The 26,207-nt window shown below is 42.8% G+C and overlaps 2 protein-coding genes across 10 annotated transcripts in view; one reads left to right on the top strand and one right to left on the bottom strand.

Moving 5' to 3' along the window:
• Positions 1 to 7,968, top strand: part of LOC111957851 (acetyl-CoA carboxylase 2) — a 42,539-nt gene extending 34,571 nt beyond the window's left edge. For 6 of the 9 annotated variants that reach the window (XM_023978883.2, XM_023978882.2, XM_023978888.2 and 3 more), the window contains 6 exons: positions 62 to 239; positions 394 to 518; positions 2,118 to 2,272; positions 3,429 to 3,599; positions 3,854 to 3,990; positions 4,077 to 7,968. In XM_023978883.2, the coding sequence (XP_023834651.1) occupies positions 62 to 239; positions 394 to 518; positions 2,118 to 2,272; positions 3,429 to 3,599; positions 3,854 to 3,990; positions 4,077 to 4,203 (893 nt within the window). In that variant the 3' untranslated portion in view covers positions 4,204 to 7,968. The remainder of the gene's footprint in view (positions 1 to 61; positions 240 to 393; positions 519 to 2,117; positions 2,273 to 3,428; positions 3,600 to 3,853; positions 3,991 to 4,076) is intronic. The other 3 variants (XM_023978885.2, XM_023978887.2, XM_023978889.2) reach the window with 1 other exon arrangement.
• Positions 7,096 to 25,473, bottom strand: LOC111957754 (forkhead box protein N4-like). Its single transcript, XM_023978731.2, has 10 exons — positions 24,977 to 25,473; positions 24,113 to 24,213; positions 20,360 to 20,547; positions 16,341 to 16,453; positions 16,105 to 16,215; positions 15,120 to 15,247; positions 14,812 to 14,908; positions 14,152 to 14,359; positions 9,600 to 9,983; positions 7,096 to 9,108 (listed from the first exon to the last, which is right to left on the bottom strand). Exons 2-10 carry the CDS (start codon positions 24,190 to 24,192, stop codon positions 8,852 to 8,854), a joined length of 1,566 nt encoding a protein of 521 aa, XP_023834499.1. The 5' UTR covers positions 24,193 to 24,213; positions 24,977 to 25,473; the 3' UTR covers positions 7,096 to 8,851.
• Positions 25,474 to 26,207: the final 734 nt, after the last annotated feature.

Here is a 26,207-nt window from a genome sequence, read left to right on the forward strand (position 1 = left end):
CAAAACAATATTATAAATATTGATGTTACCACAACTGCAAGTCCGTTTTTATTTCTCTCAGACATGTACGACCAGGTGCTGAAGTATGGGGCCTATATCGTGGACGGCCTGCGTGAGTTCCGCCAGCCTGTGTTGATCTACATCCCGCCGCACGCCGAGCTGAGGGGGGGATCCTGGGTGGTGATCGATCCCACTATCAACCTTCTGTGCATGGAGCTCTACGCAGACAGAGAGAGCAGGTGGGCCTTTTTTTTTTAACATGGCAGGGCAGCTTCTCTCCAGAGCCAATGTGAATGAGCTGCTCTCTTACTCCTTTCCCTCTTCTACTCTCTCTCATCCCCCTTTCCCTGTTGTCTCATCTCCACCACTCTCCCCCTCCCTCTCCCTGTCAAGGGGTGGTGTGCTAGAGGCAGAGGGAACTGTGGAGATCAAGTATCGCAGGAAGGACCTGTTGAAAACCATGCGCCGGATCGACTCGGTCTACGCCGGTCTGGCTGAACAGCTTGGTAAACAGCCTGGTAAACTCTTACAACAGTACTTGTAGTTCCACCCATATGTACGATAGGCATCGTGTTTTCTTTTTAGTTAGCATTGTAAAAAAATATATAAAAAAATCTAAAGGTCACGAACAGTCAATCATGTTTTTGAAGTTCTGATATTTGAAGGAAACCAGATCAAAGTATGAACAGTGACTGTTGCCTCTACGTTGGTAAAGTGTGATCATAAAGTTTCTGGTCCCCTCCCCCATGTCAAACACTTGGATTCAGGAGGTGGGATTATTAAGGGGATAGAGTGACATTAACTGTCATTTTAATACACTGATGATAACATGATATTCTCTTGCCTAATTTAAATAAGTGCCACCTTGTAACCAAAATCGGAGAAGATGTGTTTGCAGAGTGGCATGGTTTATATAGCTAGATAGCTACTCTACTGGTGCCAAAATTCGACTGTAGGGTATCAGCAAATCTAATTTAAAGTTTACCCTATTCATCTATGGCAAAGATACTTATGTATCCCCTTTCATCTGTGTCTGGCTAGTTACTGGCTAGCTATGTCTTCAGCCAACTTGGAACAAAAGGGGGAGGGGGGGGGGTCGTTCAAAACTCGGACGCAGTTGTGAAGTCAGCACATCTGTCTGTGATGCATCACAAGAGACATGCTAAACGGGAGATGTATACTTTGTCCTGGTAGTTAGCCATGAGAGAAAGTACTTTTCAGAACTACTGTTCAGGACCTTTAAAGTTTTGCCGTGTCCAGTGGTGTAAAGTACTTAAGTAAAAATACTTTAAAGTACTACTTAAGTAATTTTTTTTTAGGTATCTGTACTTTACTATTCATATTTTTGACTTTACTCCACTACAATCCTTTAGAAATTAATATACATTTTACTCCGTACATTTTCCATGAAACCAATAGTGCTTGTTACGTTTCGAATGCTTAGCAGGACAGGAAAATTGTCCAATTCCCACACTTATCAACAGAACATCCCTGGTCATCCCTACTGCCTCTGATCTGGCGGACTCACTAAACACACATTTTTCATTTGGAAATGATGTCTGAGTGTTGGAGTGTGCCCTGGTTATTCGTAAATTTCATAAAAACAAGCAAATCGTGGCGGCTGGTTTGCTTAACATAAGGAATGTGAAATGATTTACTTTTGATATATTTAAAACCAAATACTTTTAGACTTTTACTCAAGTAGTATTTTACTGGGTGACTTTCACTTTTACTTGAGTCATTTTCTATGAAGGTATCTTTTTACTTTTACTGTTTGTACATTTTCCAGCAGTGCTAGAGTCACAGGGGTTCGACAACCATTCAGAAAACAGCTGGGTCGTGTTCATTAGGCACCAAACGATAGGAAACAGGGCAAGACTTCCTGGACTTGGGCAATAATAAATGCTAATTTTCAACTTTCCATTGCAAAATGTTTTTAAACATCTTTAATTCTGTGTCCTAATGAACAGGGACTGAAACAGGGAAAGACTTCCTGGACTTGGCCAATAAGAAATGCTCATTTTCCGCTTTCCATTGCAAAATGTTTATAAACATCTTTAATTCTGTGTCCTAATGAACATGGAGGAGACATTGGTTAATACATTTTGACTGGCCAGGTACACCGGAGCTGACAGACAAACAGCGGCGGGACCTGGAAGCCAAGCTGAGGGCCAGAGAGGAGTTCCTGCTGCCCATCTACCACCAAGTGGCAGTGCAGTTTGTGGACCTCCACGACACCCCTGGTAGAATGCACGAGAAGGGAGCCATCACGGTAAAAAAAAATCCTCCCTTTGTGTTTTACAACAACACTCTGTGTTATGATCGGGGTTGGAACCCCCAAAAATTCAAATCGTTTCGTTCTGAATGGAACCCACATTTAAATTCCTTTCCACTGTTCCGACTAGCAAAATAAAGTTCTGAACCAGTTTGAAAACAAAAGTTACAAGTTTATATCGTTCCTGTCTTATTTTTTTTACATTTAGCTCAACATAAAATTACTTCACCAATCAGTGCTGATAGAGCAGCTTGCTATGGAGCGGGCAAGCTATAGTTGTTTACATGCAACTATAGCGAGATGCGACTGAAATTTTGCGGGTGGGGAGTGAGAGATGGTGGAGGAGGCTTGGCTTGAAGCTCTGGGCATGTTGTTATGACATGCATTATCTGAATTAGGCACACAAAATTATACCAACAGAAGAGCGGCTTTTATGAAGGAACTTTGAATGTCCTTGAACTTCCAAGAGTTGGCTTAACGTTGGACCAGAGCTAGCTGCCTAACCTTTTTTTAGTTAATAAATCCAATGTGGAATGTGATAACTATAGTATCCTTAACTAGTATTGAAAAAGTGAATCCATTCTTCTCTAATTAAAAATCTCTCTTCCTAATTTCTGAATCACGTTTGTAATGTCGATAGACTACAGTAGCCTATGCTTCGGAGGGGGAGGGGGCAGGTAGCCACAGCTGGCAGGCAGACAGTGGAATACATTTCTGAGTGACAGCGTGAGGGCTTTGCATAGGTGCGCTTTGTTGCATTTTTTGGGGTACTGGAAAAAACGCCGGAACATAAAATAACTTTAATTCTTTTAAAATGACAGTTCTGTTTCGGAACAGTGTAGATCGCTTTCGTTCTGATTCTGTTCCTTGAAAGATTCCGTTATTGTCCGTTTTTTGGTTCTGTTCCCTGAACTGGTTCCAACCCCCAGTTGTGATAGTCAATCAAACAATGGAAGGTGCCAGAACAAACCCTGGAAAGCTAAATAAAGTTCAATGAGACCTCAAAGGGTGTACATGGGCAGACAGGAGGAGATGAATGTGTGATGCCCGGTCCCATTCTCCACACCTGCAATGGGGCAGGGGCATTAGTGTCCCTCACTCTATGGTCTATGTAACCTGATGGTGGTCTATGTAACCTGGTGGTCGCATGCAGGACATCCTGGACTGGAAGAATGTGCGGAGCTTCTTCTACTGGCGTCTGCGGCGCCTCCTGCTGGAGGGCGTGGTGAAGTGTGAGGTCCTGCAGGCCAACCCAGAGCTGAGTGACGGACACATCCAGTCCATGCTGCGCCGCTGGTTTGTGGAGACAGAGGGCACGGTCCAGGTATGGATGTCACAACGTAATGGCTCTTCATGTGATACAAGCAAGGTTATCCTATTGTAATGGAGTACCCCTGTCTGAAACATGTAATCCCAATTGTCACCCTCGGAACATTTGAGTTATTTTTGGTCCAGTGTTTAAGACGTTGGGTTACTGCGTGGGGGACCCAAGTTCGAATCCCACTGGTTACACAATCTATTCCAATCCATGGTGTGTAGACATTTTTTTTTGAGTTAGGTTCTGTGCTTAATTTCCAGGCGTACCTTTGGGACAATAACAAAGCGGTGGTGGAGTGGCTGGAGAAGCATTTGGCCAAAGAGGACGGCACACGATCCGCCATCAGAGAGAACATCAAGTACCTGAAGAGGGACCACGCCTTGAAACACATCCGCAGGTACACACACACACACACATTGCTACACTTGAAAGTACTGTGTGCATATAATCCTATGTATGTATGTACTGTATGTGTTATCCCAGCATTGTGCAGGCCAACCCTGAGGTGACCATGGACTGCATCATCCACATGAGCCAGTCCATCACTCCATCCCAGAGGGCCAAGATCTCCCACCTGCTGGCCACGATGGACGGCACCGCCCCCAGTTAAACTCCAGATCTGAGGCTGAGCTGCCCAAATGCCTTACACAGGAAATTCCTGAAGTTCTAGCATACGGGAGAAAATAGATAAGTAGGTCTGTGGGATGTGGACTTAGGGCAGGGGGACACATGCAGTATCTCCCCATCGGTGCCGCCTACGTTCTATTGTTGAGTTGAGACAATAAAGCTAAGATGCCAAAGAAGCCAAAAACATGTCTAATTCTCAGGGTTAGGGCTAGTTCGGGCTGCTCATATGCTATAACCATGCAGCACTATACACTACACATGCACTACATCAAGGGTCCCTACCTTGGGTAGATTTCTTTTTCTTTCCGCGGATGGTCGGGGGGCCGGAACATAGTTATAAATCATTTGTACACTGAAAATTGACCGCAAGAATCCAAAACATATATAGTATTTGACAAAAACGGAATAATTTTAAACCTTGATTTCATTGGGATATGATCACTTATGCCTCTCTATTTATGCGTGGGAACAGATTCCCTAAATTAAAATCCCTTTGAGCTGATTTCCTGGCGATTTTAGTCTTATGTTCAACAACTGAAATATATTTTTTTAAATCCTCAACTTGGGGGGCCAAATAAAATCGGGGGATTCGGAAAGTATTCAGACCCCTTGACTTTTTCCACATTTTGTTACGTTACAGCCTTATTCTAAAATGGATTCATTTGTTTTTCTCCCTTCATCAATCTGCACACAATAGCCCATAATGATAAAGCAAAAACATATTTGGGGATTTCTTTCTAATTTTATACAAAAATAAACTGAAATATCATTTTTCAGAACCTTTACTCAGTACTGGCAGTGATTACAGCCTCAAGTCTTCTTTGGTATGACGCTACAAGCTTGGCACACCAGTGTTTGGGGATTTCTCCCATTCTTCTCTGCAGATCCTCTCAAGCTCTGTCAGGTTGGATGGGGAGCATCGCTGCACAGCTATTTTCAGGTCTCTCCAGAGATGTTAGATCGGGTTCAAGTCCGGGCTCTGGCTGGGCCACTCAAGGACATCCAGGGACTTGTCCCGAAGCCACTCCTGCGTTGTCTTGGCTATATGCTTAGGGTCTTTGTCCTGTTGGAAGGTGAACCTTCACCCCAGTCTGAGGTCCTGAGTGTTCTGGAGCAGGTTTTCATCAAGGATCTCTCTGTACTTTGCTTCGTTCATCTTTCCCTCGATCCTGACTAGTCTCCCAGTCCCTGCCACTGAAAAACATCCTCACGGCATGATGCTGCCACCACCATGCTTTACCGTAGGGATGGTGCCAGGTTTCTTCCAGATGTCACATTTGGCATTCAGGCCAAAGAGTTAAATCTTGGTTTCATCAGACCAGAGAATCTTGTTTCTCATGGTCTGAGTCCTTTAGGTGCCTTTTGGCAAACTCCAAGCAGGCTGTCGTTTGCCTTTTACTGAGGAGTGGCTTCTGTCTGGCCACTACCATAAAGGCCTGATTGGTGGAGTGCTGCAGAGATGGTGGTCCTTCTGAAAGTTTCTCCCATCTCCACAGAGGAACTCTGGAGCTCGGTCAGGGTTTTTGGTCACCTCCCTGACCAAGGCCCTTCTCCCCTGATTGCTCAGTTTGGCCGGGCGGCCAGCTGTAGGAAGAGTCTCTTGGTGGTTCCAAACTTCTTCCATTTAAGAATGATGGCCTCCGTGTTCTTGAGGACCTTCAATGCTGCAGAAATGTTTTGGTACCCTTCCCCAGATCTGTGCCTCGACACAATCCTGTCTCGGAGCTCTACGGACAATTCCTTCGACCTCATGGCTTGGTTTTTGCTCTGACATGCACTGTCAACTGTGGGACCTTGTATAGACAGGTGTGTGCCTTTCCAAATCATGTCCAATCAATTGAATTTACCACAGGTGGACTCCAAGTTGTAGAAACATCTCAAGGATGATCAATGGAAACAGGATGCACCTGAGCTCAATGTTGGGTCTCATAGCAAAGGGTCTGAATACTTAGGTAAATAAGGTATTTTTATATACTTTTTAAAAAATGTCTAAAACCTGTTTTTGCTTTTTCATTGGGGTATTGTGTGTAGATTGAGATTTTTTTTATGTAATACATATTAGAATAAGACTAACGTAACAAAATGTGGAAAAAGTCAAGGGTTCTGAATACTTTCTGAATGCACTGTACATGGCAACGTTGGTGTGGTGTTGTAGCTTTAGCGATTCAAGAGCTGTGGTGAATCCAAATCAAGCATATGGAGCTTTTATGCACTTTTTAAAAAGTATAAAAGTTATCAAAAAGCAACCTATTCCAGACTGGTCTACACGTTTTTAAGTTTGAAAGGTGTTTCTAGGTTAAACGGTGTAAGACTAGTTATAGGCTACATTTTTCCTATTCAAGTCTATGGCCATTGAAATGCATTGGGAAAGGGACGTTTTGGTGTTGGTAGCTTTTACGGTTTGGGCGCTACATGTTCCGGTTGAATAATAATAATTTAAAACATTTTTTTAAGAGTAAACCATTTTCAGCAATCACACCTAATTATCAAATGTACAACCCCCACCCACCTGACACTACAGGCAGGTTAAAGTAAATGGTCGAAGTATTTGACCTCAGGTCTGGTTCCATGTGGTTTTAACATTGCTATGATCAGAGGGAACCACCACTACTCTTTATCATTTCTGATTCACTTCATCAATAGGATTTGAAAACCCATATGTTTGAAAGCATGAATTGAATGGATTGGACCATGTGCCTTTTTATCAGTATTCTATCAAGCTTCTCATTGCTAATGCTGTACACTGGCATTTTACAACGGGTGTGACCAGGGTTTTTGCTATGGTGTGTTGATCATTCTGTTCATATCTGGGAGAATGTGTGCCGACCTTTGAATGTACGCCACCCAGGGGCCGAACAAAGCCCTCATTTGTGTACCATGTAAAATACTTTTTTTTTTAATGTAATGTGCCAGTGCAGACAATACACAAGCCTGTCTGGGGGTTGGGTGATGTGTAGCCTTTACTTCAGTATGTTCCTAGGCCGTTATTGAAAATAAGAATTTGTTCTTAACTGACTTGCCTAGTTAAATAAAGATAAAATAAATGTATCCTTGTGACAATATTGACCAAAAAAAGACAAATTTCAGTGACATTAAATTAAATTTCATTTCATTTATAGAATAATTTCAGTGACAATGGTCGAGTAGGAAATTTTTCATTTTTCCCCCTCATTAATTTAATCCAAAAATGGGATATGTCAGTATTGCCCTTATTAAGACTAACCTAATTTGAAAGTCAGGTAATATTTTTTTATTTTATTAACCAGTGTTTATTTGTGTGCCCTTGAATTTCTTTCTTTGTATTATTGTTTTTTGACTGAATAACAAATACGCCTGTGTTTTCCCTGAGTCATTTCATTTGTATTTTTTTTTGTTGACAGTGATGGTATATGCTGGAGTCTGAATAATACTATATAAATCCTAGTGGATAAATTCACACCAGTAGTATTTGTATAGTAATAATTTGGAACAAATTGGCATTCAGATATTACTTTTTGTCTGTGTTTTCATTGTTTTTAATATAATGCTGATTGTTGCTTAAACGCAGGTGAACAGGGGCAGAGAAGGGTATAATGGGTAGAGGACAAGATTGTAACCAAGAGACCCCAAGCCGTTCTGCTGCTGTTGCCTTCATCAAAATACCAGATATCCATTTGAAAATGTAAAATGTCTGCCATGTACTTACTTACCCCTTATTAGAGTAATGTATAGTATCTGTAAATAAATGGAATGAATCTGTTTTCAGCAAGTAACTCTTTTTTTTATTTATCCATTGTGATTTTACAGTACATGTAGCCTGACATCCTCCCAAAAGTTGTGAATAATTCAATGAAAATTATGAATTCGGACCTTGACAGATTTGAGCATATTTTCAAATGCTGAAATTTGTAAAATAGTCTACAAATGCTATTATTAGACAGGTTTTGATATTTGGGTTTTGGAATGTATGGATAAATACTGTTTAAGAAACAAGCTTTTCAGTGGAGATCACAGGGATTTGAAACACAAATATACAGTAAACAGTGTTTGACAAATTCCTCCCCTTCTCCAGCTGCCATTTATAAATATAAATAAAACATCACAGTAATACTGCCTAGCACAATACAGACAATGGATAAAGAACAGGGAACTAACAGTACCATGGTAAGGCTTACAAACACAGGAAAGTCAATATTGTACAAAACTGGCAGAGATGGTACCTGTTGCCTGCTAGGTTTGTGTACAACAGTGTAGGACAGCTCTAGAGTCTTTGCTTGGCAAAGTTCCCCCAGAGACATCAGTATCTTTTAGTCTATTTCCTCCCGATTTCAGTTTTCCTCATGGGTTACTCCTATTGTAAAACCACACATGTAAAAGCAATGACTTTTATCAAATCACCCTCCAAGCAGACATCTTTCTCTCATCTGAGATAGTGGCTTAGGCATGGCAACACAAGTTGCTCTGTCATTGGAGAAAGAGAAAAGCAATGAGGATTCAGGCTTTTCAGTGGAAGATGTGGGGGCTTTTTGGTGCCAGGAGTGGGATTGACAAGTAGAGCCACAGCAAAAAAAAAATAGTTTTTGTATTGTTGGTGATGCCTTGTTGCAGCTCTCCCTGTGTGGTTCCACTCTGTGGTGCGGGGGATGTTTTCATCAAAGCAGGGCAGTGATGGGCTTGCTGTTGCCTGGTGTGCCCATGTACTGGGAGGAGAGGGTGTCCAGGGCGGCGTAGGAGGTGTACATGCCCGTCACCTGTAGGTCTGAGAAGGGCATGCTGCCCCCGCTGTAGACTGGAGGGAGGCTGCCCGTCATGGTGCCAATGTCACAGTCGGACAAACGCAGGGGAGAGTTACTGAAGGTGCCCAATGCCTCCAGATTAAAGCTGTCGTCTTTCATCTCCCACAGGTTACCTGGGGAAGGAGGTAATTGTGTCACGTCACTGGTCGTCACTGCTTCTGAAAGCCAAGAAAATGGCCAATTGCCGTGCAAATTCACATTGGTATGCAGATTGTTAAAGGCCCAATGCAGCAGTTTTTATCTCGTTCAAATCATTTCTGGGTAAAAATCAAGTAACTTACTGTGATTGTTTTCAATCAAAATGGTGAAAAAGAAACAAATAGCTTCTTGACAAGAGCAATTTTACAGGTTTGGAACTCTAGTTGTTCTATTAACCAATTTACTGCCTGGTGATGTCATCAGGCAGGCCAAAACTTCAGGTTTTCAGGTGGTCTTTTCAAACGACTCTTACACTAAAAGGGCATTATCATAATAAAAACCAAATCGCAATATTATTCCAACCTCAGAGTGGAAATGTATATAATTCACAGGAAATCAAATTTGACTGCAGTGGAGTTTTAAGACGGTATATAATGTTGTTGTGACTAGTACTATAGCTACCCACCTTGTAGAGCGAAGTCCATGATGCTGGGGTCCAGCGTGTCCACCTCTGCGTTGACCTCACCGTGGAGACTGTAGAAGTCGTGCGGCTGCTTGCCGGGATGCTGGGTAGCGAGGAGGCTGTTGGAGAGGTCAGGAACGGTGTGGAGGGGGGGCGTTTGGGCAGGGGGGGGGGACACCGGGGCCAGCCTGGCCTGGGCATGGAGCTGGTGATGCTGGTGCATGGGCAGGTACTGCAGGGACAGGGTGACCATGGGCTGGGGTTGCATCTGGCCTGGGACAGGCAGGGATAGGCCAGACGGACAGCTGGGCAGACGGGTCATCCCGGGGTCCATGGGCTTCCGTCTGCAGCTCTCTGGCCGGTCCGTAATCAACCTATCCAACTCATCTGACAGGGAAAGAGGGAGCAGACCAGTTCAGCGACTGATGACTCCATTTAAAATTTAAAAAATAAAGCAGATTCGTTTTCTGTGATGCTGCTTATCGCAAGGGCCAGCTTACCAGGGCCCAAGAGGCAGCTATTTTTTTTAAAATAAAGTAAATATATACAGTATAGATTTTATGTAATATATATTTTATTATTTTACTACAACCGCCAACCAGAGGAGGATTCAGGAGCCCGCTCTCAATGAGTGTAGACAGCCTGCTGCTCCCTGCTGCTGCTCTGCTAATTGTCAGATGGGGGAAGGAGAGGAGGTAGCGGGGGACATGTGGGTAACTGGGGGGCCATGCCTTGATTGGGTAACTGATTAATAAAAAATGAACTGCATAATAAATTAATGTGACTGGTCAATTGTGAGTCAGGAGCTGGGCACAAGAGGCAAAGAAAAATAATGATTGCATTTGTTTATCCAACTACAGGAGCCCGCTCTCAATGTTCAAGATGCACAAGAGAGCATCATTTAGCCACAGAGGATCAATAGTTTCTCAAAAATAACAGTGGATTACATTTTAGCACAAGCACATACAATACAGGTAAATGTCAAAATAAAGGAAAAACCAACATAGTGTCTTAAAAAAGGCCACCACCGGCTGCGCCTTGGCATAGATTCTACAAGTGGACCTAAACCATGCCAGGAAAATGCTCCCCACACCCTAACATATTATTTGTATCCCTCATTTACTCAAGTGTTTCATTTATTTTGGCAGTTACTAGTTGCCTACAGTCGCGAAGGCCACGGTTTGGCCAGCATGCGCGCCAAATATATAGGTTGCTGCGTTGTAGCCATAGACATAATCCATAAAAGGATTTTGTAACTTCTTACCCTGGCAATTTGACTATTAAACTCATGGGTACGCTAGCAATGGCCGCCAGTCCTGACTTGAATGGGAACTGCCATCCATGGATTATATTTCTATGGTTGGTTGCTGCTGTCTGTTAGCCTTTTGAACATTTTGCAGGACAAACATACAGTTTGGAAAGCCAATGCCTTCCGCTGAAAAGAGAAGACTCATCTGTCTTTGGAACTATCAAGGCATCAAGGCAAAGGGTGGCTACTTTGAAGAATCTCAAATATAAAATATATTTGTTTAACACTTTTTTGGTTACTACATGATTCCATATGTGTTATTTCATAGTTTTGATGTACAATGTAGAAAATAGTCAAAATAAAACAAAACCTTTGAATGACTTGGTGTGTCAACTTTTGACTGGTACTATATACTGAACAAAAATATAAATGCAACATGCAACAATTTCTGTGATTTTACTGAGTTACAATTCATATGAGGAAATCAGTCTATTTAAATAAATGCATTAGGCCCTAATCTATGGATTTCGCTTGACTGAGCAGGGGCACAGGCATAGATGGGCCTAGGAGGGCAAAGGCCCACCCACTGGGGAGCCAGACCCAGCCAATCAGAATTAGTTTTTCCCTACAAAAAGGGCTTTATTACAGGCAGAAATACTTCTCGGTTTCATCAGCTCTCCGGGTGGCTGGTCTCAGACAATCCCGCAAGTGAACAAGCCGGATGTGGAGGTCCTGGGCTGGCGTGGTTACATGTGGTCTGTAGTTGTGAAGCCGGTTGGTCGTACTGCCAAATTCTCTAAAACGACATTGCCAATTGCATGCTTCCTTAAAACTTGAGACATCTGTGGCATTGTGTTTTGTGACAAAACTGCACATTTAAGAGTAGCCTTTTATTGTCCAAAGCACAAGATGCACCTGTGTAATGATCATTCTGTTTAATCAGCTTCTGGATATGCTACACCTGTCAGGTGGATGGATTATCTTGGCAAATGAGAAATGCTCACTAACAGGGATGTAAACAAATTTGTGTACAAAATTGGAGAGAAATAACCTTTTTGTGAGTATGAAAAATTATTGGGATCTTTTATTTCAGCTCATGAAACATGGGACCAACACTTTACATGTTGTGTTTATATTTTTGTTCAGTGTACAGTGCTCCATCATGACAAAGCAAAAACAGGTTTTTAAAACTGAAATAATACATTTACATAAGTATTCAGACCCTTTACTCAGTACTTTGTTCAAGCACCTTTGGCAGCTATTACAGCCTCAAGTCTTCTTGGGTATGATGCTTAGCACACCTTTACACCTCAAGCTCTGTCAGGTTGGATGGGGAGCGTCGCTGCAAAGCTATTTTCAGGTCTGTCCAGAGATGTTTGATCGGGTTCAAGTCCGGCATCTGGCTGGGCCACTCAAGGACATTCAGAGACTTGTCCCGAAGCCACTCCTGCATTGTCTTGGCTGTGTGCTTAGGGTCGTTGTCCTGTTGGAAGGTGAACCATCGCCCCAGTCTGAGGTCCTGAGCACTCTGGAGCAGGTTCTCATCAAGGATCTCTCTGTACTTTGCTCCATTTATCTTTCCCTCGATCTTGACTAGTCTCCCAGTCCCTGCCACTGAAAAACATCCCTACAGCATGATGCTGCAAGCCACCATGCTTCACCGTAGGGATGGTGCCAGGTTTCCTCCAGACGTGGCGCTTGGCATTCAGGCCAAAGAGTTCAATCTTGGTTTCATCAGACCAGAGAATCTTGTTTCTCATGGTCTGAGAGTCTTTACAGTAGGTGCCTTTTTGGTAAACTCCAAGCGGGTTTTCATGTGCCTTTTACTGAGGAGTGGCTTCCGTCTGGCCACTCTACAATAAAGGCCTGATTGGTGGAGTGCTGCAGAGATGGTTCTCCTTCTGGAAGGTTCTCCCATCTCCATAGAGGAACTCTGGAGCTCTGTCACCTCCCTGACCAAAGCCCTTCTCCCCCAATTGCTCAGTTTGGCCAGGTTGGCCAGCTATAGGAAGAGTCTTTGTGGTTCCAAACTTCTTCCATTCAAGAATGATGGAGGCCATTGTGTTCTTGGGGACCTTCAATGCTGCAGACATTTTTTTGTACCCTTCCCCAGATCTGTGCCTCGACTGAGTCCTGTCTCGGAGCTCAAGGGACAATTCCTTCGACCTCATGGCTTGGTTTTTGCTCTGACATGCACTGTCAACTGTGGGACCTTAAATAGACAGGTTTGTGCCTTTCCAAATCATGTCCAATCAATTGAATTTACCACAGGTGGAGTCCAATCAAGTTGTAGAAACATCTCAAGGATGATCAATGGAAACAAGATGCACCTGAGCTCAATTCTACTGTAAGTCTCATAGCATAGTCATGTAAATAAGGTATTTATGTTTATAGGTTTTATACATTTGCTAAAATTGATCAAAAGTGTTTTTTGCTTTGTCGTTATTGTTTATTGTGTGTAGATTGATGAGGATTTTTATTTATTTAATCTATTTTAGAATAAGGCTGTAACGTAACAAAATGTGGAAAAAGTCAAGGAGTCCGAATACTTTCTGAATGCACTGTATATAGCCTCCTAATATTGTACAATCTGTGTGTCGCTTCTTTAGCCTGGGCTATTGTTTGTTTGAATTCAAGACCAGCTTGATCTCAGTTTGTCAGAGTAGCCACTCATTTCGGTCATTTGTGTGGTATTAAAAAAGATTCAGCTAATGTATTATATCATGTAAACAACATAGAATTACATGAAATGCATTTCCTAAAAGGCTAACAAATTATCCCCATGTGTGGAAATCCTAAAAACGCCTCTGCCCAACTGTAGGCTATGCTACATCGCAAATGTTATTATGGCTTTATTATAAGGGAGATTGTTCTTTAACAGTAAATTTACCACGCATCCAATTGCATCTTGGTGCACGGATTTGTTTACCGAAAATGATGGTGTGACTATGATTTCTTAATCCGGCCCTGCTTATAGCAGTCCACTAAATGTGACAAATGGATAACCTCTTTAGTTTATTCTTGAATTAGAACGTTGTCATCAGTTGTAACATAGCCAACTGTAGCCATGACACTTGCCACACTGACATATAAAACTGAATGGGCATAATCATCTTAATTGGTGGTGGTGCGTGTTCTCCATTGATGGGCTGTGTTCATTAGAGTACACAAAGGAAAACGTTTTTAAACATTATGCAATGGAAAAGGTTGTCGCTCCCGGTTTCCTTCCCTTTTCTTTAATTTTGTGCCTGGTGAACAGGACCCAGGTTATGTGTGAATGGGCCTCAGTCAGTCCTGTGGTCTCACCTGGGTTGGCCATGCTGCGGCGGATGGCTGGGAGGTCCTTACGCTTCCACTTCTGCATCTCCTCCTCCATCTTGTCGATTTTGACCGGGTTCAGGGCCCAGAGGCAGCCCTTACGAGACAACCCACTCGTCTTGTTCTCCACCTTCTCAAAGCACTTGTTTAGTGACAGGTTGTGTCGGACTGAGTTCTTCCATCCGTCTGGTGCTGTCTTCAGGCGGATGAAAACCCAGGAAGAGGAAGGAGACATTTAAACGACTGACTTAGCACAATGCTTACCTAAAATATCTGCTTCCCCAATCCCTATTGAATATTAGGCCAGTTTCCCAGGCCAGGATTAAGCCTAGTCCTGGACTAAAAAGCATGCTCAATGGAGATTCTTTATTGAGCATGTTTTTTAGTCCATGGCTAGGCTTAATCTGGGTCTGGGAAACCAGCCCTTAGAGCAGGGGTGTCAATCTCATTCCATGGAGAGACTAGTGTCTGCAGTTTTGGGGTTTTTCCTTTCAATTAAACCCTAGACAACCAGGTGTGGGGAGTTCCTTACTAATTAGTGACCTTAATTCATAAATCAAGTACAAGGTAGGAGCGAAAACCCGCAGACACTCAGCCCTCCGTGGAATGAGTTTCACACGTGCCTTAGAGGATCCGATCGAGTCATACCTTAAAGTAGGGAAAATGTTCCTTCATAAAGGTGTAGATCTCGCTGACTGGGAGACTGCCTGTCTTGCTGTTCTTCAGAGCCATAGAGATCAAACAGCTGAGGACGGATCAAAGTAGCGAGACAATAAGTGCATTAGGCTACATATACTGTTGATAATTAGACCAGGTTCGTGTTCACTAGGCATCAAAGGGAATAAAAATGACTGAAACAGGAAACGACTTTGTCATTTTCCATTGTGTGCCCTAATGAACACGACCCAGGCAATACAATAATACCATAATGCCACTTAGCCCAGGGGGAAGCTCACCTGTAGGAGTAGATGGGCTTGGGGAAAGTCTTGGGCTGCAGGTCCTGATTTTGTGGAGCCAGGCGCGGCTGTGTGAACAGGCTTTGGTTGTTGAACGAGACATTGCCATAGAGCCCAGCAGGAGTACACTGAGAGGGAGAGAGGGCAAAGAGAAATTAGTGAACAATCTAGAAAATCTGTATTGTGTATTATTTTCAACTTCATTCAAAAACATATTTCTTGTTGTTTGAATGAATGGCATCTAAATATCAAACCTTTAATCAGCAGCAGGCGGTAAACTGGTAGAGTAATCTCGAACGACATGAAGTTTCTCTTATACCCATGGAATAACACTGTAGTAACAATACTATATTAACAGTTTTACATTGTAACTTAGTTATCCACTGGACAGCTCTTATAACTATTTTAGTAACACTAAATACTCTAACAATTCTGTGTACAAAATATTAGTCACAGCTTCCTAATATTGAGTTGCACCTCCTCAGAACAGACTCAATTCGTCGGGGCATGAACTCTACAAGGTGTTGAAAGCGTTCCACAGGGATGCTGGCCCATGTTGACTCCGATGCCTCCCACAGTTGTGTCAAGATATCTGGATGACCTTTGGACCATTCTTGATACACATGCGAAACGGTTGAGCGGGAAAAACCCAGCAGCGTTGCAGTTCTTGACACACTCAAACCGGGGCGCCTGGCACTTTCTACCATACCCCGTTCAAAGGCACTTTCGCCTTGCCCATTCATCCTCTGTATGGCACACATACAATCATTATTTAACCTGTCTCCTCCCCTTCATCTACAATGATTGAAGTGGATTTAACAAGTGACATCAATAAGGGACCATAGCTTCGCCTGGATTCACCTGGTCAGTCTATGTCATGCAAAGAGCAGGTGTTCCTAATGCTTTGTACACTCAGTGTATGTAACAATTCATCTCTAATTAACAAACTGTATCCACAGCCCAGTTGCAGGGATGACGTAGTTACCTGCTGGCTAGTCTGGGTCAGAGTGAACACTTGTTGGGGTGTAGGTTGGTAGACAGAGGCAGGGCATTGGTGCCCTGGGGAGGGCTGCCCATTCATGGAGAACGGAGACATCTGTGGAGTAGACCGAGGACAAGTTTAGTATATTAAGTATATCCTATACTTTACTGTCCTAGAGTATAAGCATTGATTTTAAAAAAAAATTGTTGATAAATAATTGGTCGGGAAGCAAAACGTACACTTCCGCTTTGGGCGGTGATGACGTTAATTCCCAGGGGGCTGTGCTGCATGTTGCTCTGTAGGTGGATCATGGCTCCCTGTCCCCCTGCCATGGTTATGTTGTTCAGCTGAGCTGTGAGGAAGGAAGAAGTACAACATCCAGGTCAGTCCACAATCAATCTCCACACATCGGCCCTGTTACAATCCTTTCGTCCTCGTTTCCTTGAGGTAAGTGTAGATATACAGGTGATGGGATAAGTTTAAGCAAGACTACCACCCTATTCCTTTCACTAATCCAACCATTCAGATCTGTGATTGTACTTCAAGGAGGATGCATTTGCAAAGTATTCAAATAGGGCCCATGGCCCTATCAAGATTTAGCACAGGCCCGAGTCTATACCCCCTTATACTTTAACGATTTGATTTGTCTTGCAAGTCTTATTAGCCAGGTTGGCAGTTATAGCTTGTTTCCAACTGTAATGGCTTTGGCTAACTTGTCCTCCTCAACATCCGGGCCTAGCAGCACTCCTGAACTATCCAATCAAAGCGTATGTGTGGATTTGAAACGGCGCTGCCCCACCGACGTGGAGTGTGTGTGCGTCTCACCTTGAATCCAAGATAGCATAGCAATAGGACGTGTGTGTTTGTCTTTGTCTTATCCCGTGTAAATAGCCAGTCTTTTTCGTATATATCTTGATCTCACTTTCTATCTACGAACTAAATATACTTTCCTGCAACCCGCCTCACCCAATGTGGTACGGATCTGCTATTTTTATTCCTTATCACTGGAACTTCCATCAGGAGCTAGCCAGCTAACGAGCTACTAGTCTTTGTTAGCCACGGCTTGTGGTCTTCACCTTTTTCTTGGTCACCAGCCAGCCTTAGTTCGGACAACACCTGCCAGTCTGCACAGCGGGATATCAACCCAGAGCATATCAGGTAGCCTTGATCTAGCCTCGAGCTAGGCCCATATACCAGCTAATTCTAGGGCTACAATACCTCCTTTGCCAATTGGCCTGGACCCTTTATTGTCGACAGGGAGCCCCGCCGGTCCATCACGAATGGACTGACGACGTGATCGCCCGATAGGGTCACAACGGGCTATTCTGTTACGATGTCGCAGAAGAACCATCTACTAGCCCCGGTCCGCTACCTTTTCTGAACGACCAGTCCGCTACCTTTTCTGAACGACCAGTTCTTATAGCCTTTAGCCGTACCCTTATCCTACTCCTCCTCTGTTCCTCTGGTGATGTAGAGGTTAACCAGGCCCTGTGTTCCCCAGTTCCACTCCTATTCCCCAGGCGCTCTCATTTGTTGACTTCTGCAACCGTAAAAGCCTTGGTTTCATGCATGTTAACATCAGAAGCCTCCTCCCTATGTTTGTTTTATTCACTGCTTTAGCACACTCCTCCAACCCTGATGTCCTAGCCGTGTCTGAATCCTGGCTTAGGAAGGCCACCAAAAATTCTGAAATCTCCATCACCAACTACAACATTTTCCGACAAGATAGAACTGCCAAAGGGGATGGAGTTGCAATCTACTGCAGCGATAGCCTGCAAAGTTCTGTCATGCTATCCAGGTCTGTGCCCAAACAGACCTACTTTTAAAAATCCACCTTTCTAGAAACAAGTCTCTCACTGTTGCCGCTTTTTATAGACCCCCCTCAGCCCCCAGCTGTGCCCTGGACACCATATGTGAATTAATTGGCCCCCCATTTATCTTCAGAGTTTGTACTGTTAGGTGACCTAAACTGGGATATGCTTAACACCCCGGCCATCCTACAATATAAGCTAGATGCCCTCAATCTCACACAAATGATCAAGGAACCTACCAGGTACAACCCTAAATCCGTAAACATGGGCACCCTCATTGGATATCATCCTGACCAAGCTGCTCTCTAAATACACCTTTGTTGTCTTCAATCAGTATCTCAGCGATCACTGCCTCATTGCCTGCATCCGTAAGGGGTCCGCGGTCAAACGACCACCCCTCATCACTGTCAAACGCTCCCTAAAACACTTCAGCGAGCAGGCCTTTCTAATCAACCTGGCCCGGGTATCCTGGAAGGATATTGACCTCATTCCGTCAGTAGAGGATGCCTGGTTATTCTTTAAAAGTGCTTTCCTCACCATCTTAAATTAGCATGCAAAATCTGGACCCCTACAAATCAGCTGGGCAATCTGGACAATCTGGACCCTCTCTTTCTAAAATTATCCACCGCAATTGTTGCAACCCCTATTACTAGCCTATTCAACCTCTCTTTCGTATCGTCTGAGATCCCTAAAGAAAGCTGCCGCGGTCATCCCCCTCTTCAAAGGGAGACACTCTAAACCCAAACTGTTACAGACCTATATCTATCCTACCCTGCCCTTCTAAAGTCTTCAAAAGCCAAGTTAACAAACAGATTACCGACCATTTCGAATCCTACCGTACCTTCTCCGCTATGCAATCTGTTTTCCGAGCTGGTCATGGGAACACCTCAGCCACGCTCAAGGTCCTAAATGATATCATAACTGCCATCAATAAAAGACAGTACTGTGCAGCCGTCTTCATCGACCTGGCCAAGGCTTTCGACTCTGTCAATCACTGCATTCTTATCGGCAGACTCAACAACCTTGGTTTCTCAAATGACTGCCTCGCCTGGTTCACCAACTACTTCTCAGATAGAGTTCAGCGTGTCAAAATGGACGGCCTGTTGTCAGGACCTCTGGCAGTCTCTATGGGGGTGCCACAGGGTTCAATTCTCGGGCCGACTCTTTTCTCTGTACACATCAATGATGTCGCTCTTGCTGCTGGTGAGTCTCTGATCCACCTCTATGCAGATGACACCATTCTGAATACTTCTGGCCCTTCTTTGGACACTGTGTTAACTAACCTCCAGACGAGCTTCAATGCCATACAATGCTTCTTCCGTGGCCTCCAACAGCTCTTAAATGCAAGTAAAACTAAGTGCATGCTCTTCAACCGATCACTGCCCACACCCAACCGCTCATCTAGCATCGCTACTCTGTACGGTTCTGACTTAGAATATGTGGACAATTACAAATACCTAGGTGTCTGGTTAGACTGTAAACTCTCCTTCCAGACTCACATTAAGCATCTCCAATCCAAAATTAAATCTAGAATTGGTTTCATATTTTGCAACAAAGCATCCTTAACTCATGCTGCTTAACATACATTTGTAAAACTGACTATCATGCTGATTTTTGAATTCAGCGATGTTATTTACAAAATAGCCTCCAACACTCTACTCAGCAAATTGGATGTAGTCTATCACAGTGCCATCCATTTTGTCACCAAAGCCCCATATACTACCCACCACTGCGACCTGTATGCTCTTGTTGGCTGGCCCTCGCTTCATATTAGTCGCCAAACCCACTGGCTCCAGGTCATCTATAAGTCTTTGCTAGGTAAAGCCTCGCCTTTTCTAAGCTCACTGGCACCATAGCAGCACCCACCCGTAGCACGCGCTCCAGCAGGTATATTTCACTGGTCATCCCCAAAGCCAACTCCTCTTTTGGCCGCCTTTCCTTCCAGTTCTCTGCTGCCAATGACTGGAACGAATTGCAAAAATCACTGAAGCTGGAGTCTTATATCTCCCTCACGAACTTTAAGCATCAGCTGTCAGAGCAGCTAACCGATCACTGCACCTGTACACAGCCCATCTGTAAATAGACCACCCAACTACCTCATCCCCATATTGTTATTTATTTTTTTGCTCCTTTGCACCCCAGTATCTCTACTTGCACATTCATATTCTGCACATCTATCACTCCAGTGTTAATTGCTAATTTTGTATTATTTCGCCACTATGGCCTATTAATTGCCTTACCTCCCTAATCTACATTTGCACACACTGTATACAGATTGTTCTATTGTGTTATTGACCGTACGTTTGTTTATCCCATGTGTAACTCTGTGTTGTTTGTGTCGCACTGCTTTGCTTTATCTTGGCCAGGTTGCAGTTGTAAATGAGAACTTGTTCTCAACTGGCTTACCTGGTTAAATAAAGGTGAAATAAAAAATTACAAGAATAAACCTGTTTGCTGCTCCAGCAGGCTGCCCCCCTGCCCCTGGGAAGGCCCGTTGAAGTCTCCTCCGCCACCACCGCAACCATCGGCCATCTGCTGCAGCCGGGGAACGTCTACAGAGGTGAGCCACGACAAAGACTGCAGGTCCCCGGGGAGATCCTCCTCTCGGAGCTGGGAGGGGTCTGTGGTCAGAAGTCTGCAGAGGCGGGACACAAGCAACACAACCACTCAGATACACAGCCTAGATTACAACTGTTCATTATATCCAGGCCTGGGTTCAAATACTAGTTGAAAGCATTGTTGCGATGGAACCAATACCAAAAGTGCAAACTCTTAAACAAATGAGAAAGTAACATTTTAGAAATAGTATTCGAACCTTGGTCTTGGTTATATCTTGGGCAAATATAAAATACACTGACTGAACAGCGAGTTATGGTAAGTAATACATTCAATAATGCAGGGGGAGAAGTGAGAACAAATCATTATTCAGGAGTTTCGTTTAATCTGGGATTTACCACAAGTAGATTATAGAGTGCTATTTAATTAGGTAATTACTGCAATAGTAACATTATGGACACACAAAGCCTGTCACGCCCTGACCGTAGAGAGCTTTTTATGTCTCTATTTTGGTTTGGTCAGGGTGTGATTTGGGTGGGCATTCTATGTTCATTTTCTATGTTTTGTATTTCTTTGTGTTTGGCCAGGTGTGGTTCTCAATCAGAGGCAGCTGTCTATCGTTGTCTCTGATTGAGAATCAAACTTAGGTAGCTTTTCCCCACCGATGCTTTGTGGGTAGTTATTTTCTGTTTTGTGTTTCTGCACCTGACGGGACTGTTTCGGTTTTCGTTCATTCTCTTTGTTATTTTTGTTATTAGTGTTCAGTTGTAATAAAAAGCATGAACACTTACCACGCTGCGCTTTGGTCCGATCCTTCTTCAACAGACGACCGTTACAAAGCCAAGATTCTCAACATTATTAATCCCTCTTCAAATTTGCTTGTGAACTTCCAAATCAACATTAGACATTTCAATGGTTACTTCCTGAGTTTTTTGGAAATACTGTACAAAAAAAGCCCCACTAGATTAACTACACAACCACAACCTAATGATTATTTAGTCTTGTCTAAAATGAATTTCCTTACCAGCGTACAATGAAATGAGTTAAGATTTACTGTATCATTTCTGCTTAATCGGGGGCATGGGCCTGCCTCTCAGCTTTTTATCATTGTTTCTTTAAAAACAGTTGGGTTCTGCTGGAAGAAAAGAGAGGAATCCTCTTGAATCCTCTCCAGTCGTCTTTGCACAGACTTACTGTAGAAGAGTTCAGTAATTGGGGTCGCTATGACAACACTCACTATTCAGTTACTTTGTGGGCCTGGACACCGTAGGATCCCACCCCAACCCCAACTGCAAACAAAATTACCCCTATGTCAGGTGACCACAATCTCCCTTTAACCATAGGCTGAATCATAAGTACACAGCGCATGAGATCATTTGAAAACATGGGAAAGCGGCACATGTTGCCCGGTAACAGTTGGCCTTGTCTATTGAAAAGTGATTGTGTCCCAAACGACAAATCTGCCCAGTGGCACGTGGCTCTATTGTTTCCCCCCAGACCCTTCCTTGATTGTCTTTGCCGTTTAAAAAAAAAAAAACAGTCCCTGCATTAATCTGTTGGAATGACAGCTCTCACACAAGAGAGACAAGTAGGATGCCATCTGCTTCCCTGTCCCTTTCCAGCCTCTCCCCTCAATGCCCCCCCCCCTCCCTCCCTCCAGAAGGGCAGTAGACAAGGCCCTGGGGGAAGGTGGGGGTGGGGGGTTGGAGGTCAGGCCACACTACTCACTCAACCTGTCACCTGAATAAATTACATAATTTCACAAGGCTTTGGACACCTTGACTGCGTGTGCCAGAAAAGGCTTGTGAATAACCGTCTCTTTCAAAGCAGAGTGACAGAAGCTCCTGTGACACTGTACACCACAGACAACACCTATTTCATCTTGAGCTTTGAAGTATGAGCTTCCTCTACCCCTCCAAAAAGACACATGTACATCCGCCACATACATTCTCTCTCTCTCTCTCTCTCTCTCTCTCTCTCTCTCTCTCTCTCTCCTCGCTCCAACAGAAAAAAACACACCAAAAATATATATAGTTAAGGCTAAATCCAAATTGGTAAAACACATTTTAGAGAGCACTAGTTCCAATGGAAGCATATGCCCAAAATATTATTATTTTGGCCTCAAAGGAGCAATCTGCAGTTGCTACATATCATTTTGTTGGCTATTAAAATAATAATACTACTAATTTGATCTTTGAGAAAAGAATATACTTGAAAAATGCCTCATGAGTTTAGTTCAGTTGTTGTACACCATCGGAATCCAAATATAAGCTTGTTTTACTCTGTTTGTAAACATCGAAAATGTAAACAAACAATGTAAAGCCTCAATGATGCTTAAAAATAAAATGTGGATATCTTAGGAGGAGCCTAAGCCTAAGCCTACTTCATCAATAGCTCTGTTTTGTCTATACATTTAAGAGTGGTTATACATTTAAGAAGCTTTTTATTGTTTTAACTCAATACAACTTCACATAATTTTTTTCACTTACCCAGGCTGTAGTTGGATCCCCAATACAGTTCTTGGATATGTATTTTGTTTAATTTCTTAAGGTATTGAATAGTCATTGTGTTTTTTGTCAGTATTCCAATACCCCCGCCCCCCCCCAATTCATTTCTGAAATACCTCTAAAGCACCTTACAAGCACACCAATCCAACTCATATTACACAAGTATCCCTTTCTCAAGGACGCCTGACATTTATGGTGGTTCAATCTACTTTTGAATGTTGTAATTGAGATGCATCAAATGCAGACATGACCTTCAGAAGGGATTCATGAATGAGTATTGGGGTGTTTGTAAGGTGTTTTGGACCTATTTTCAAAATGAAAGAGGTACAAAAACCATGTTAAGTTGTGTGTTGAGTAAAACATGAACATCCCTTTAACGATTAGTGGGATTTGAACCAAATATTTCAACTCGGTTGGAAACAGTCCTAGCCTATGACTCATACTTGACATGTTAAAACGAATGAGAACTACGGAAGGAGGTCCCATTCTTAACGCTTGTCTGAAAATCTCACAAACATCTCTAGACCCTTCCTCCCTCCCTCCCACACACTTAACCCACAAAGAAGTGAATGTTCAGCGAGGCAAGGCATGTTGGTCTATGGTGTCCCCCATCTAGCACCAGTCGCACGTTCAACACTGCAGCTCACCCCGCTCCACCCCCTCCCCCTCCCATTCCCTCCACCTCCTCCTCCTAATTGGGAGCCACTTCTCCGCAGTAGTGACCCGGAGAGCCCCATCTCCCCCTCGGAGCCGGCGGGCCAAGAGCCACAGTCTCTCCGTGTGCCGACAGAGGGAATGTAAACAGAGCTGATGGTTTCTGACAGATCCATTCAGACTGAAAATCATTCACTCTAAGGTTGTTGTTTTTTCATTCCACTTTTTCATAAGCCCCCTCCCTTCACTGAAAGAGCTGTCCATCTACATTTCGATTAAACATATAGGGAGATTTAGGAAAATATATCTTGGAATTATCCTTATGCCTGAACATTTTGAACCATATTTTCAGTGTTGAGTGTTGCCAACTTTACAAAATACAAAATGTATCAAAAACCTTATATCTGTGGTTAGGATTTAGTCTGATTAAAATCATTCAAAGGCTGTCTTTAAAGTAACTGAATGTTATAAATGCAGTCTTACCTGTAGTCTTGTGGAGAGGGATGATGACCTGAATTTTCGAGAATTCCTGACATGCTGGTGGTAATTCTACTTTCTATCATTTCCTGGGATGTTTGATAATGCTGCAACAAGGGAAAAAGTGCAACTGCATAAGACATCTAGGCTACAGTGCTTTCATTTAATTTAGGCCTGGGTCTATTTCTGTTTTCAAAACTGAAACAACAATTTGAATTCCTTTGTTTCCTTGTTTTAGCAACTCATTATATATGTTATTATACTGGCATTTAGATAAATAAATTATTAGCACATCAAACAGACTACTTATGGGGAAAAACAAGCATTTTCTGTTATTTATTTAATCATACAAGCTACAATGAATGTCTATAGAAAACAATCTGAATCGGATTATGACCAGTTAATAATGGGACCTACTGTTATAAACTAATGACAATCATATCACCTATTATGGCAAAAACATAACCATTTAATATTAACATAGAAAACAACACGTGTGATCTTTTTTGGTGTAAGAATTAAGCAAAGTTAAAGGTTTATTCTCAGTTCACATTGTGTAGGCTGTGCTTCAAATGAATAGGCTATACAATCGAGTGTTATGTTATGGAAAACAAAATGATGGCAATTTATTGATTTTGCCAATGATGGCTTTTTATTTCATTTCAGTTTATTAACTTGACTGCTTAAAAAATGTATACTTGATGTGCAATCTCAAAATATCGCCGCGTTTCCCACCCTTACTGACATATCAATTGGCCTGACTGAAAAGTCGTCTAATTGAAGTAATCCCCTCTCACTCAAAGTTTTAGGCCTACAATTATTTGCTGATAGTCGTTCTCGTAATTCAAAAAAAAAATATGAAAATCTTACCTGTTTAGAATAATCTGCAGCAAATTTGAGCTGGCGATGAGCCCCGTGTAGCCTACTGTATTTTCACTGTGCTGCACTTGTTTCCCTAAAACCGTTTTTAAATTTCCCTCTCTGGAACTGTCCAGCAGACTGTCATGCGCAGTAGGTCTACCTCAACGGAGCCTATTGTTGCTCAAGGGGCCTGCTGCCAATGTAACAATTTGTGACAGTCCCGTGGAAGACAGCAAGCTCACCATCCGCACAGTCTAAACAGATCTGCAGTCTGTGCTTACTTTTTGTATTTAGGCCTATATGCTCGTTCTTCCTTTAATTATTGTAATTGTGCAGTTCCTGGATAAACTGTAGGTATTGCGTTCATTAGCTGCAGCCACTGAGACTTTATCCAATATTGTTGACAATTGTCATAGTAAGATGACAGATGATAACCTATATGTGTGATACTTTTTGTTGGTCAGCTAAAATAAATTGTTTTGGTCATGATCCATGCGCAGGTGCACTTTAGATGCGTCGCTAGACAACAGGCTACAAAACAATTCATCACTCTGCCAAGTCTTAATTGAAAATCAGCACTAGATTGTAAAAAAAAGCAAATATATATATATATATTAAGAAGTAAGCGGAATAATTGATCAAGTATAATGTTATAGCCTATTTTTAGCCTATACAATTGTCCTTCAAAAGGTTCATGTCGAGTCCATCTCCGTAAGTTACATTTTTTAAGTATTCCAACAAATAGAGACCCTCGACTGTGATGGTGTCTCGCTACTTGTGAGCTTCTAAATGAATGTACATTTTAGGCGAGTGTTTGCAGACAATTGTTTCCCCGCCGCTGCACCCGCGTCTTTCTCTGCACAAAAGCGGGAAGAAATGCGCGCATGGGAGGTAGGAGCCCAGGAAACCTCAAGGCGGAAAAGTTGACACTTGTCTGAGGAGATTTGCGCTGGTGAGGTCAACCTGTGTTATGGAACACAGACAGTATTTCGACAAGTGTTCAAGCGACAATAAATAGTAGCAAATAGACTCTTATGGGCTATAAGATCCCAGAAATAGAGTAAAAACTGTTAAGAAAAGGAGGAGAAATTTTCCTTGTTTAGGCCTATAGGCTACTTTTAAAAAATACATTTATTTTTTACTTCACTTATTTTGTGGTTTTACCAAATTTAAAATATTTTGACCACGTTCACATACACAAATATAATTGGAAAGACCTCTAAAAGTAAAATTCACAACG

The sequence above is a fragment of the Salvelinus sp. IW2-2015 genome, linkage group LG33 (assembly GCF_002910315.2).
Source record: "Salvelinus sp. IW2-2015 linkage group LG33, ASM291031v2, whole genome shotgun sequence".
Taxonomy (NCBI): domain Eukaryota; kingdom Metazoa; phylum Chordata; class Actinopteri; order Salmoniformes; family Salmonidae; genus Salvelinus; species Salvelinus sp. IW2-2015.